Source organism: Malus domestica, chromosome 16, assembly GCF_042453785.1.
Source record: "Malus domestica chromosome 16, GDT2T_hap1".
NCBI classification, from domain to species: Eukaryota; Viridiplantae; Streptophyta; class Magnoliopsida; order Rosales; family Rosaceae; genus Malus; species Malus domestica.
The window spans coordinates 10,720,701-10,734,281 of NC_091676.1; the positions used below are offsets into that span (position 1 = coordinate 10,720,701).

At 37.7% G+C, this 13,581-nt stretch overlaps 1 protein-coding gene and 1 long non-coding RNA gene across 16 annotated transcripts in view; both read left to right on the forward strand.

Moving 5' to 3' along the window:
* Nucleotides 1-557, forward strand: part of LOC103405321 (uncharacterized) — a 45,552-nt gene extending 44,995 nt beyond the window's left edge. For all 4 annotated transcript variants that reach the window (XM_029095841.2, XM_029095843.2, XM_029095842.2 and 1 more), the window contains one exon: nt 40-557. In XM_029095841.2, coding sequence (XP_028951674.1) covers nt 40-109 — 70 coding nt within the window. In that variant the 3' untranslated portion in view covers nt 110-557. The remainder of the gene's footprint in view (nt 1-39) is intronic.
* Nucleotides 558-1,839: 1,282 nt separating this feature from the next.
* On the forward strand, nt 1,840-6,294 carry LOC103403491 (uncharacterized). Of its 12 annotated transcripts, none has more exons than XR_011577193.1 (9): nt 1,845-2,212; nt 2,300-2,410; nt 2,523-2,549; nt 2,646-2,790; nt 4,213-4,251; nt 4,733-4,797; nt 4,945-5,404; nt 5,552-5,607; nt 5,767-6,294. It is a non-coding gene; the product is annotated as an uncharacterized lncRNA (long non-coding RNA). The 12 variants fall into 12 exon arrangements; XR_011577198.1 differs by having other exon boundaries at nt 4,945-5,019; nt 5,552-5,647; XR_011577194.1 differs by lacking the exon at nt 5,552-5,607 and having other exon boundaries at nt 4,181-4,251; nt 4,945-5,019.
* The last annotated feature ends 7,287 nt before the right edge of the window (nt 6,295-13,581 follow it).

The window sequence follows — 13,581 nt, forward strand, 5'->3', positions numbered from 1 at the left end:
TCACAATCCTGCATGCTCAGATTTTTGTACCGTTCCCAGGTATTCAAATTGTGATCATTGCATGAAGAATTATTGCAGTTATCATATTGGCAAAACAAAAGGTTTGTGATAAGTCCAGTATACATTAATTTCTTAGGTTTACAAAAATGATGAGGTGGTTTCAAGCAGGTGTTTTGTAAGCCATGTAAAGGACTAGCGTTACCAGAGCTCCCTATAATTATGTACAGGTTTCAAACATTCCTTGTATATGTCTTAGAATAGTCTGTATACGCACTGGACTACTGAAGGTGACCACGCCGATGAGTTTGAAAGCTGATTGTAGGTCCGGTTCCATATGAACATGATGCTGTATAATTAGGCTCAGGAAGTAAAATCCTAGTGAGTGCTTAGTGCTTAACGTATGGTGAAGCGCCTTCGGACAAGTAAAAGAACATCACCTATTCAACTGTAAGAGCTGTCATATATTTGTTTCATGCTCATTCGATTACGCTGGGGAATCAAACTATCTTTGGAATAGTTGTCACTTTGATCCAAAAACAAAGAAACGTTTAAACGAATTCCTGTTATCGATGTGATTTAGTCTAAATTCCCACACCTAGTGTTGTATAAAAGCAAATTATTGGCAAGGATTTGAGCCCAAATGCTCTTTTGCCTTGCCAAAATGGGCTAAAACTCAAAAGCTGCCGCCCCAATGCCAAATTGCCCGACAAAAGTACACCCAATACAAAATCTCTAGACACCAAATTTTCTTGGTCACCCATGTTCCAATTTCAAGTTTTTTTGGTTTCGGCATGCTTTTGACATGTAGTAGTACTGGTCTACTAGCACGCAGTTGAGCACACTCTCCATCTGGATGTTCTTGAAGAGGATGCCGGAGACGCTGCCCATCCCGCCTTGCCGTGTCTTGATTCGGACGCCGTTGTCAGATTCATGTTTTAGGAAATATTATAATAGTTAAATTAGGTGGGGGTTGAATTTTTTCAATGCTATTATATATACAAGTGACACATCAATTGTCACATAATGGGATTTTAGTAATTAGTTTGAATCCTAATCTTTCTGGGCATGTTTAGGAAGTTGTGAAAAAAGTAGAAAGGATGTTTTAAGCTCATTTGATGATTGTTCAGAGGAGAATTCTGGTGATAGTTCAGAGGAAGTGAAGGTTTATTTATTCTTTTAATCCAATTGGAATGTGTTGCAATAATATCAGTCTTTGTGAGATCAAATGAATTACACTTGCCTCTTTCCCTCAATTTTGTTATTAATACAAAATAGGATTCAGATCAAAATATATATCCTATCAAAATAGAAATATATTGTGGTAACAGAATTATGATCTTATGGGAAATATATAAGTGTAATTGCATACTTTTTAACATGGAGAAAATTTGAATTTGTATTTTAGAATTAGTGCTCTTCTTAATGTTCAACTGTCTAGAAATGATTTTTGAAATTGTATTTTAGATTTGTGATTTTGATTCTGAACAAAGGAACTATAATTCCCTTTCTGGATTCCACATGTATATGAATAGTATCACCTATCGTATATGTACATTTACAAATTTTACATGTTCTAAACAGTTTTGAAACTCTTCAACCTCCATTATCTTTATGGATATATTTCCAAAATATTTTAAACACCGAAGGCAACGTACAGACACTTTTTCTCCAACTCGGTTACGGGGTACTGTTTATGACCAGTGGGCGGACTCTTTTGCCCCTCGGTTTCTCCTTGCTCTCCCGCTTTGTCGCCTGCTTCGTACAATGGAAAGACGCTTTTGCCCATTCTTTCCACGCGTCCGTCATCGTTGATATATCCACTTCGAATTCTCGAGTCTTCTTTTACGTTTAACCCTTTGTTGCTTCTGGTCCTCCTCTGATTCCTACCTTATTCTCGCTGTTCTTCTCTAATTGTTTGTTCCTCTTAAATATTGTGGTCTCTGCATCGGAAAATATTGGAGGAAAGTTCCTGCTTTTTGTCCTTTTAAACCTGGGGTTGTGGGTGTTTTGCCCAGCCTCATAAAATTGGTCTCTATTTCTAGAGTTGCGATCGGAGTGCGGGATTTCGCAGTTTTTGCGTTCGTTTTCATCTGGGATTCACGAATTTTGGCCGGATATGTTTCCTGTCTTCTTCTCCGTTTGAGCGCTGTCCTTAGATCGTTGAGCGCCGGCTGTCTGTTGATCGTTGGGAAATAAATTTTATACAACTGAGGTATGTTTTATAACTGCTGTCTTTCAGTTTTTTATTTTGTATTTTTGTTAGTTTGGATGAAAATGTAATAATTTTGTTTTGGGTTAGTTGTGGTCTTCAAGAGCAGTGCTCCGTTTGGCGTCGTTTTGAACATCACAAGGGCCGCCTCCCTCCCCGCCGCTTGCAACGTCTCCTCTCCTTTCGTGGCCGACTGTGGATGTTTGTCTTTCTTCTCTCCTCCCTTTTTATTTATTTATTTTATAGATTTCTTGGAAATTAAGATTTGCTGCTTACTTCTTCTTTTTTCCCCATTTGTTTGTTATTTTTTCAGTATCTACCACTCCCGCTGGTGCCCCTGGTATTTTCTTATTATTATCTTAATGCTGCTCTGATATTTGTTTGTTGTTTTTTTTAGTGCACGAGATTGATCTTTGTTTTATTATTATTTTTTCAGCTGGTGTTTAATCTTTCCTGCTACATCAATTCGAAGAATTGGCTAATAAAAAAATTTGGTGATAGCAGTGACTCGGGAGATAAGAAAAGAAGCAAATTGGCGGCACTCCGTTTGTGGTATCCGTTGTTGCTGGAGGCTCTGCCAGGTATGCAGACTGTTGACAGATTTGGACATTATATTCTCTGTCCACTGTTATTTTATTACTTTTGTTTTATGCTTGGAATTACATTACAACTATATAAATGTATCAACACTTTGGGTAGATGTGGTGAGCCATGCACGAATCGTTTGAGATGCAGGGCTATTATAATTGAATCAGACCCGGGTCTTAAAAATGAATGGATTGTTATCCTATATGGATGTTGGTCAACTTATCTCAATGATGCTAATTTAGGATTTCAATCCAAATTATAGGGACTGATATTTTAGTAATGTAGTTCAATCGAATTTTTGTCCAATCATAAATCATAATTCAGTCTGGTGAGCATTGAGAATTAATTTTGTAGTGTCCTTTGGTGAATCTGACTGTAAATGCATTCCAAAAGATGGATAAATGACAAAGCTAAGCTTAAACAAAAAATAAATTTGATTGAAAAAGTATTGGTAAAACATAAAATTGTTAAAGGCTCTTATGGACTGTTTAAATTATACATCAAACTCTGTTTCGTTTGAGGTCATCGTGTGGTTTTTGGTTTCTTTGATTTCTTTCAGTTGCTTTGTTTGTTGTTTGGAGCTATGGTTAAAATGCTTATACAGATACTTGACACAAAAGGTAATAGCTACAATTAGGTTAGTATTTAAACATTGATAACCGTTAAGAATTAATTTTATAATGCGTTTTGGTGAATCTAACTGTGAATGTATTGTAAGAAGTGAATAGATGACAACTGTTTGTAGTAAGTTTTGTCTCAATCCTTAACATCATCTTATATCTGATTGATTCTTTGTTGGTCTGTGCATCTAAGAGCTCTTATTGATTTTCTTGTCTTCTTTTGTGCATGTAAGAGCTATGTACATAGATTTTGCAATTCATGTATAGTTTTTCGTTGTTATGGAATTTTTATGTTCCCATAAATTTTTTCATGCGTTTGTGAATTCTAAATAAATGCTGGATAAAATTATTGGCTTATACGCACTAATGAAACATGGCAGCCTTTTAGCTGCCGCCTAAGGATTTTTTTAATAATGATGTTGTTAAAGCGATTATATGCTCTATCAAGTATGTTTTATATATAGTTGTGGTTGCCCATGTTGGCCGCTCGTCTTTCATCCTTAATCTATCTACCTCGGCTGTCTTCTTCTTCACTTTACCTTTGGTTTTTGTTCTAATGCTTTGCTAATATGTGCTTTTGCTGTCCTTGTCTCACCCTTTGTTTATCACAAATCCTTCGTTCCTCTTAAATATTGTGTTTGACTTAGATGTAGAAATGAGGTTTTATTAATTTTTTTGACTTTTCTGAGTTTTGTAACTGCATTTGTAAAATCCAGTATAGTTTTCTAAAGTTCGTTAAGAGTTGATGTTATTTTTTTTATAGGTTTCTGAAAATCTCAGTAATTGTGGTTTCAGGCTATTTCTTCCTACCTTTGGACGCGCTTTGTCCTCAAGGTAACTGACTTAAACTTCTGCATTTATTTATTAAAAGTTTAATTGTACAGTCTAAGTTTTGTAACTGCATTTGTAAAATCCAATATAGTTTTTACAAAATCCCTTCAGCATTTAATTAACAGAACAACATTCACAATTTCAACCAAAATTTCAAAAACCACAAGGTAAACTTACATTTAAAAATTCATAAAGAAAGCAAATTGTAATTAGAAGCCTGAATATAGCTTGTCCTGGACAAATACTCTTCAAGGGACCAAAAAAACACTTATCAGTGGAACAACGTTTCAATCTTTTTTCTTCTATGAAGCCCCCATAATCTTGATTTACTTTTTGTAGGATTCTTCGTTTAAATTTCCAGGGTCTAGGACAAATTTTCTTTTAAAGTTATGGAACCTTTTGATATGATTTCATTTTATCTAAATTATTCATTTAGTTTTTGAGATGTTATATCAAAATATCTAGATTGACTCGTACTCATTAGGCCTTTCAGATTTACGAAGTAGGGGATTGGGTTGTCAAGAAGCACTAAGTGCTCGAAAGTTTCAAGTAGGCTCAAAAGTTTTCTCCATCTTTTAAAGTTCTTCATTTTTCCCCATTTTTTATTATTTTATGTTTTCTGATTGAATTTTTTTGGATTCCATGAGTTAGTTAGCTAAAACTACAAGTGAGTTTGTTAAATTTTGTCTCCATTAGGCATAGATGAACTGAAAGATATGAGGCAAATCTGTGGGACAACAACTGCAAGAAGGGACAATCAGAAAAAGGAAGGCAAGATTGGTCAATAAAAACGAAACATCATTCTTACTATTTGTTTGGAATTGTTTCTTTTGAACTAAAATTTTTTTTTTTTTTGGTCCCTACCACTGAAATCTGAGTTATGCTATTAATTGCTGCTGAGATCTGACTTAGCTATTAATTTTTTACATTCCAAGTTTATGTTTGATTCCATTCAAATCAAATAATGTAGTTTATATTGATATGAATTTTCTCTACAACAATAGTAAAGGATTGTAGTTTAAATTATCACTGACTTGTTTGTGATTTAGCATTGATTTTCTGTTAATTTGACCTGGAAGTGGCTATGATATGGAAAAGAAGCTGCAAGAGCTTATGATCTTGCTTCAAGAACTTCGTCTACTCATATAACTTTCCAGTAGGGTTCAAACTCTTAGTTTTATGATTTTGTAAAAGCTTTTTAGTAGCAGAAGTTTCATTCTGTTGGTCATTTTGCAGTTGCATTAGTACACTATACAGCTTGAGTAGACCAAAAACATGAGTCATTATATGATTTTCTGTTTAGGACATTGCTACTGAATCTATGAATAAGTGTCGCTCGACCAAGAAGCCCTATTTGAGGTCCATCTCCATCTCCACCGCAACCTTAGCTCTTGACTGTGTTAGTGCAGTATAATAGTCGTCCTTTTACTTGATAAATGTGTTCGGTATAATATTATATTTTTCCCATCTGTTAATATGGTTTCGGAGTTCACTAAAATCCCTTCGAATTTGCTTCAGTTTTTATGAGAAGATGAGGCGGAGGCAGTTGGTGCTACTCTTGGTGTGACCAAGGAAGTTCTTGCGTTCATTGGGAATATCTCTGTGCATCCGGAGACATAGCTCGATTTCCAACGACGAAGATTCAGATGGTGTACTCTGCTTCAATTTGTCAATTTCTTTGTGTAATTCAATTCAGTGTGCTTTGTTTTCATGAAACTTGTTGATGCACAAAATCAGTGAGGATTTTGGTACAATAGAAAATGTTAAGTTTGTGACCTTCGCTAGATTGCTCCGGTCACTAGTGTGAATAAGTATGTAAATGGATAGGGACAGGGAAGCAAACACAAGATGTACGTAGTTCACTCAGATTGGCTACGTCTACGGAGTAGAGGAGTTCTCATTAATTGTTAAGGGTTTACACAAGTACATAGGTTCAAGCTCTCCTTTAGTGAGTACTAGTGAATGATTTAGTACAAATGATATTAGGAAATATTGTGAGAGAATGATCTCTATTTATAAAAGAGAGTTTCTAGTTTCATTCTGACATTGATACTTGTCGTGTTGTGATTGGCTTCTGATATTGACACATGTTGCGCTATGATTGGTTTCTGATGTCGACACGTGTCGCGCTGTGATTGGCCTCCTGGTTGGAGGGAAACTTTTCTGGGTCTTTGACGGTATAACGTTGACCGGTACTCAGTAGTTTCGGGATTGGTCAAGTATGGTACAAACAGTGCTCTCATAAGTTCCCGAGTGAGGGAAGCTCCTCGGTTGGGGACTTGTAAGATCAAAGACATTGAGTAATCACGAAACTTCTCAATATCGAAGTGTGGTATCATTTTCACTTATCTTATATGTCTCATATGTAAATGTGGCATCTTTTCTGTAAGTACTTTTCCTCCATCCAGGGGTGGTATCTTTAACCAATGAAGATGCACAAGGTAATATATCAATTTCACTTGAAGTTTACTTGTAGTTTCGGGCTTGGTCAAATATGGTACAAACCTTATAGTACGAGTCTTTCAAGTCGTCGAGCTAGGAGATTTGCCGAATGAGGTAACAGACAAGGTAAGCAATCAAACTTCCAAGTAAGCAATCCGGATCGGAGGTTCGACTTCGTCTTCCGATTGATTGTTCTCTTTCTCCTTGTGTCGTAAACAACAAGTATAAAGAGAAGCAAATGGAGAAGAGATGATATGAGATATTTTTGTTTTTGAAGAAGTAACTTTCCACAGGCTTATTCTTGAACTGAGCTGGTGGGTTTTTTGGTTTCCTCTAAAGTATAAGGCCAACTTAAGAATTTGAGGGTCAAAACAAGTCCATCAAATCTATAGTACGTTCGACCCTAATGATATGGGATACTTTTGCTGTCGACAAAGTAGTGGGTGTGGTATGACGAAGTTTTACTTTTTGGCGACGGTGTTAGCGAAAGGTTGTTGAAACTTCTCGAGTTCTTTGGATAGGGCAGCGATGCTGGGTTTGGAATTGATTTAGACTTCTCTATCTGGGTTGTGTGGTTCTATAGGAAGGGCATCGTGCTGTAGTGATCTGTTGTAACTCATGATTAATCATTCTGCTTCAATCTCTTACAACATTTGTCCCCGATGCAGGAGTGGAATGCAATCTTTGCATTTAAATGGTCCTTCAGAGCACTACTTCTCAGTGACTCATCTATGCGTTGCAGCTTCAGTGTAAAGCGTCAATATTGTATCAACTGTTCTGAGGTATTTGCCAAAGGACTTCGTGACCTTGACAACAGTTGAAGATGAGTACTCGAGAGCAATGTTAGGCAAACAACCATGCAAAGATTCCGGCAAATCAGTTCTAGATCGGAAGTTTAATTTCAGATTCCGACTGATTGTGTTTTTTCTCCTTGTCCTACAGGTAAGAGCAAGGGCAAAGGAAAAGACAGGGAAAAAGCATGATATGGGATACTCTTGTTTTTAACCCTGATGATATGAAATACTCTTGCTCTGATGTGGCTTGTTTGCATAAGTATTATCGAGGGAGGGGGAAAGAAGCTGAGTATCTCGAGAGACTCTGCTAGGAGTGCCCTCTCAGATGTGAATAAAAATTGAGCATTTTTTTTTTTATTTGCAGGTATGCCTGGCTGTAGAGGATGAAGGTCGACATATATAGGAATTGTCCCAACAGCGAGTAGTAACGTTGTTCCTTTACCCTTCTTGGTCATAGCAGTGTAGTAGGAGCTGCAAGATTCACATGTTTTGACTTTGTCAGAGCACTTTGAAAAAGTGGTTTGTGGTATCGGTAAAGCTGATGTTGCGTGTGAAGATTGTAGATAAGCTTTATCCAAGGAAATCTGGCTCTCGAAGTTCGGAGAGCGGTGCCTCTTCGGTTTTCGAACAAGCAATTCTGTCGGGGATCTGGCTCTCGAGATTCAGAGAACAGTGCCTCTTCGATTTTTGAGATAACAATCTTGTTGGGAGTCTGACTCTTGAGATTCGGAGAGCTGTGCCTCTTCAATTTTTGAGCAAGTAATCTTGTTGGTAGTCTGGCTCTCGAGATTCAGAGGGCGGTGCCTCTTTGATTTTTGAGCAAGTAATCTGGTTGGGAGTCTGGCTCTCGAGATTCGGAGAGTGGTGCCTCTTCGATTTTTGAGTAAGCAATCTTGTTGTGAGTGTTTTCTCGAATGTGAGTAAAGGTTGGACATTTTTGCCAGTCTGCCTTGCCACAGAGCACGGAGGTTGACACACATAAGGACTTTCCAGTTATCAAGCAGTGGTGCTGTTCCTTTACCCTTGTGGGTAATAGTAGAGTAGCTGGACCTTCAAAATTTATGTATCTAAACTTTGTTAGAGATCTTTGGTAAAGTTATCTGTTGTACCCGAGGAGTTGATATTGCGTGTCGAGGGTGGTACCTCTTCGAGATCCGAAGAGTGGTGCCTTCGATTTTTGAACCAACGGCCATGTTGCCCTTTCTTTTATAAGGGAACCAATTATGTGCAAAAAGTACATTAAAAGAGTTATTGTTTGTAGGAATTTTTCTCTTATTTTTGTATTTCAGAGATTTATTGGACCTCATTTCTCCTTCATCATTTCTCAAAATGTCTGGCCCATCCGACCGCCATTTTAACCTGAACTTTGGTGAAGAGGCAGCTATGTCTCCTCAAGACAACATATGACATCCATCAATCTTATCCCCTACTGGTCCTCTTACCGTTGGGGACTTTGTGATGAAGAATGATATGACCGCTGCAGTGGTGGCCAGGAACCTTCTCACTTCCAAAGATAACAGACTACTTTCCAAACGGTCTAATGAGTTGGCTGTTAAGGATTCTCTGGCTTTCAGTATTCAGTGTGCAGATTCTGTGTCTAATATGGCCTAACGCTTATTTGCTCGAACCCGCCAAGTTGAATCATTGGCGGCTGAAGTGATAAGTCTCAAACAGGAGATTAGAGGGCTCAAGCATGAGAATAAACAGTTGCACAAGCTCGCACATGACTATGCTACAAACATGAAGAGGAAGCTTGACCACTACAGGAATCTGATGGTCAGATTTTACTTGATCATCAGAGGTTTGTGGGTTTGTTCCAAATGCATTTATTGCCTTCATCTTCTGGGGCTGTATCACGTAATGAAGCTCGAAATGATCAACATTCAGTGCCTCCTCCTTCTGGGGTTTTACCCAGTACTGATGCTCCGAATGATCACCTTCCGGTGCCTACTCTTTTTGGGGCTCTACCGACTGCTGAGACTTCTCCTGAGCAACCTTTTTGAAGACTCTCTTGTTTGTTTATTTTGATTCATGTATATGTACATATTTGTAACTTATCGGAGATATCAATAAATAAGCTTTGCTTCATTTCAACGTATTGTGTTAAATAGACTAAAGTCTTCTTCACTAAGTTCTTTGAATTTTTCTTTTGTTGAAATTTGTATGTTGAAGCTTTGTGAGTAAAGCATGTATGTTGCGGTAGTGCTCCTTTAATTTCCCGATTGAGGAAAACTTATCGGTTGGAAACTTGAAAAATCCAAGTCACTAAGTGGTCGTGAGACTTCCGAGTATCAAGGTGCAGTAGCACATGGTAAGAGTCTCCCAAGTCTACGGTCAAGGGAGTTGACGAATGAGACATTTCCTTTCTAAGTGGTAGCCCAAAACTCCTTTATATATATTTGTTATGAAAGTTGTTAAGTTCAAAGAATAAGAGGTCTAGGCAATTTTTTTTTTTTAATTTTTGAATTTTCGAAAATATATATATATATTTAAACTCTGTAGGTGAAATTTTGGTGTTGAAGTTTTGTATGTGAAGTTTTGAGGTTGAAACTTTGTTGGGTAACATAAATTGATTTTTCTTCACACTATCTTGATCAAGGTAGTGTGAAGCTTTTGTGTTGAAGCTTTGTAGGTGAAGTTTTTGTGGGTCAAGCTTTTGTTGGTGAAGTTTTTATGGATGAAGCTTTTGTGGTAGGTGAAGTTTTTGTGGCGGGTGAAGCTTTTATGGGTGAAGTTTTTGTGGGTGAAGTTTTTGTTAGTGAAGTTTTTATGGGTGAAGCTTTTGTGGTGTGTGAAGCTTTTGTGGTGGGTGAAGCTTTTGTGGGTGAAGCTTTTGTGGTGAGTGAAACTTTTGTGGGTGAAGTTTTTGTGGTGAGTGAAGCTTTTGTGGGTGAACCTTTTGTTTGTGAAGCTTTTATTGGTTAAGCTTTAGAGTTGAAGCTTTTGTTAGGTACCATGAATTGATTTTACTTCACACTATCTTGATCAAGATAGTGTGAAGCTTTTGAAAATTTATAGTTATTCTTCGTTGATGAAACTTTGTTGAATTTCCTAATTTTTTTTTTTTTTGGAAAAACTAGAAATTTGTTGAATTTTTTTTTTTTTTTTGGAAAAATTAGAATTTTAAAAATGTGGAAGAGACAGCATATACAAATTTTGCTTTCATACTGTTGAGCAAGAGATTGTGATACAAGTCATACCTTGTAGTAGTCGAAGGTTTAGACGAACCATATAAATTGAATTTGCTTCGAATAGTCTTGATCAAGAGTGTGTGAAGCTTTCTACGAGTTGTGGTTGTTCTTTATTGATGAAGTTTTTGTTGGCATCATAAATTGGTTTTGCTTCACACTGTCTTGATCAAGAGTGAAACTTTTGAGAATTCTGGTTGAACTCTTTGGTTTTGCTTTACACTGTCTTGATTAAGAGTGAAGCTTTTGAGAATTGTGGTTGAACTCCTTTCATGAAGCTCTTGTTGGCACCATAAATTGGTTTTACTTCACACTGTCTTGATCAAGAATGTGTGAAGCTTTTGAGAATTGTGATTGCCCTTCATTGATGAAGCTTTTGTTGGCATCATAAATTGATTTTGCTTCACACTGTCTTGATCAAGAGTGTGAAGCTTTTGATAATTGTGGTTGAACTCCTTTGATGAAGCTTTTATTGACACCATAAATTGGTTTTGCTTCACACTGTTTTGATCAAGAGTGTGAAGCTTTTGAGAATTATGGTTGCCCTTCATTGATGAAGCTCTTGTTGGCACCATAAATTGGTTTTGTTTCACACTATTTTGATCAAGATAGTGTGTGAAGCTTTCTACGAGTTGTAGTGTTTGCATTGTTACAGAGGAGAAATGTCTGAAGTAGATGCAAAAGGGCTGAATAGCTTGATCTTCGTATAACATGCACTAAAGTTGTTGGCTTGTAATAAGACTTTATTGGTGACTATAACTCTTGTTGGGTATAAGTGCTCCCCTAGTTGAGTTGTCAAGCCTGAGGGTTTTTTATTATTTGTGAATGCTAGAAGTTCACATGTACAAGTTGTACCACTTGTCTTCTGGTAGGTGGAATGAATAGTGAGTTGATTTCATCACTTGGTTAGTGGTATGAATGTGAGTTCCTACATCACATTTCATCACATGGTTGGTGACACGAGAATGAGTTACTTCTTCACCTGGTTGGTGGCATGAAGGGCAAGTTGCCAAATGTTATTAGAGTACGGGTTGTACGTTTCATCACCTGGTTGGTGACATGAAGGAAAGTACGGGTTGTATATTTCATTACCTGGTTAGTGGCATGAAGATGAATTCATTCTTCACCTGGTTGGTGGCATGAGTGGCAAATTGCCAAATGATATTAGAGTACGGGTTGTACATTTTATCACCTGGTTAGTGGCATGAATGAGAGTACAGGTTGTACATTTCATCATCTAGTTGGCGGCATGAAGATGAGTTCATTCTTCACCTGGTTGGTGACATGAGTGGCAAGTTGCCAAATGATATTAGAGTACGGGTTGTACATTTCATCATCTGGTTGGTTGCATGAAGGAAAGTACGAGTTGTACATTTCATCACCTGGTTTGTGGCATGAAAATGAGTTCCTTATTCACATTTCATCATCTGGTTGGTGAGAATAAGGGCAAGGTGTTGAGGCACATTGTAGCAAGTGTCGAATGACACGAAGTATGTTGAACCCTTTCAAAGCACAATTAACCTATGTATGAATGTGTTGGAATGTATGATTGAACAAATATACTGTGACTTTGTTTCATGTTGAAAGCATTCATGTTGAAGCTTTGAACACGAGTGTTTCATTGCTCGGAATGTAAGAGGATTAGGACCGAGTTGTCTAAATCACCTCTTTATTGAATTCATGCTAAATAGTCTTCGTTACATAGGATGTCGAACGGCTGAAGCTTAACACTTGTACAATGTGAGTTTACTTATAATTGTACTTCAAGTGATCAGCATTCTATGGATGGCCAAGGGTCTTGTCATCGGAGCTTCTAAGCTTGTAGGAACCAGGGCGGCTGATGTCAATAACTTCAAACGGTCCATCCCAGTTTGGACTAAGTGTTCTTTCACTCGGGACTCTGTCGCAGAGTAATCTTTTCTTCAATACCCAATCTCCCACTTTGAAAAAATGAGGTTTGACCTTTGAGTTATAGTAGTTGGAGATGCGCTGCTTGTAGGCGACATTCCTCAAGTGAGCCTGGTTTCTATGTTTCTCGACTAGATCTAAGTTGAGGGTAAGTTGTTTGTCATTTTCGCTTTACACGTACTTCTGGATTCGGAACGTTGCTTGTTCAAGCTCAACTAGGACAACTGCCTCTGTACCAAAGACAAGTGAGAATGGGGTTTCTCCTATTGATGTCCGATACGAAGTGCGGTATGACCAAAGAACTTGGGGTACAAATTCTGATCAATAACCTTTAACCTTGTCCAAGCTAGTTTTCAAAGTTCGCTTGATTATTTTGTTGATGGCTTCAACTTGTCTATTAGACTGGGGATGAGCTGGGGAGGTAAAACATAAGTTGATGTTGAACTTAGAGCAAAACATCCTGAACTTATTGTTGTCGAACTGTTGCCCGTTGTCAGTGACTATCGCATTGGGAATGTCGAATCGGCAAATGATGTTCTTCCATACGAAGTCTTCTATTTTTGCCTCAGTAATGGTTACCAAATGTTCTACTTCGGCCCAATTTCTGAAGTAGTCAACCGCAATAATTGCATAGCAGACCTTGCATTTCCCTGTATGCATTGGGCTGATCAAATCAAGTCCTCATTGGGCGAAGGGCCAATGGCTGATCATAGGAGTGAGCGACTCGGGAGAGGAGTGAGGAATAGTTGTGTAACGTTGAAACTTATCACATGAGCAAGATATTCTGATGGCATCTTGGTGGAGTGTTGGCCAGTAATATCCTTGGCGAAAAGCCTTGTGTGATAGGGATCGAGATCCAACATGATCTTCGCAGCTTCCTTCATGTATTTCCCGAATTACAGTTTTCGCCTCTGCGTGCGTAAGGCATTTTAGGTATGGTATGTTAAAACCCTGCTTGTAGAGTTGGTCATTAATGATCAAGTAACGGGTAGCTTTGTATC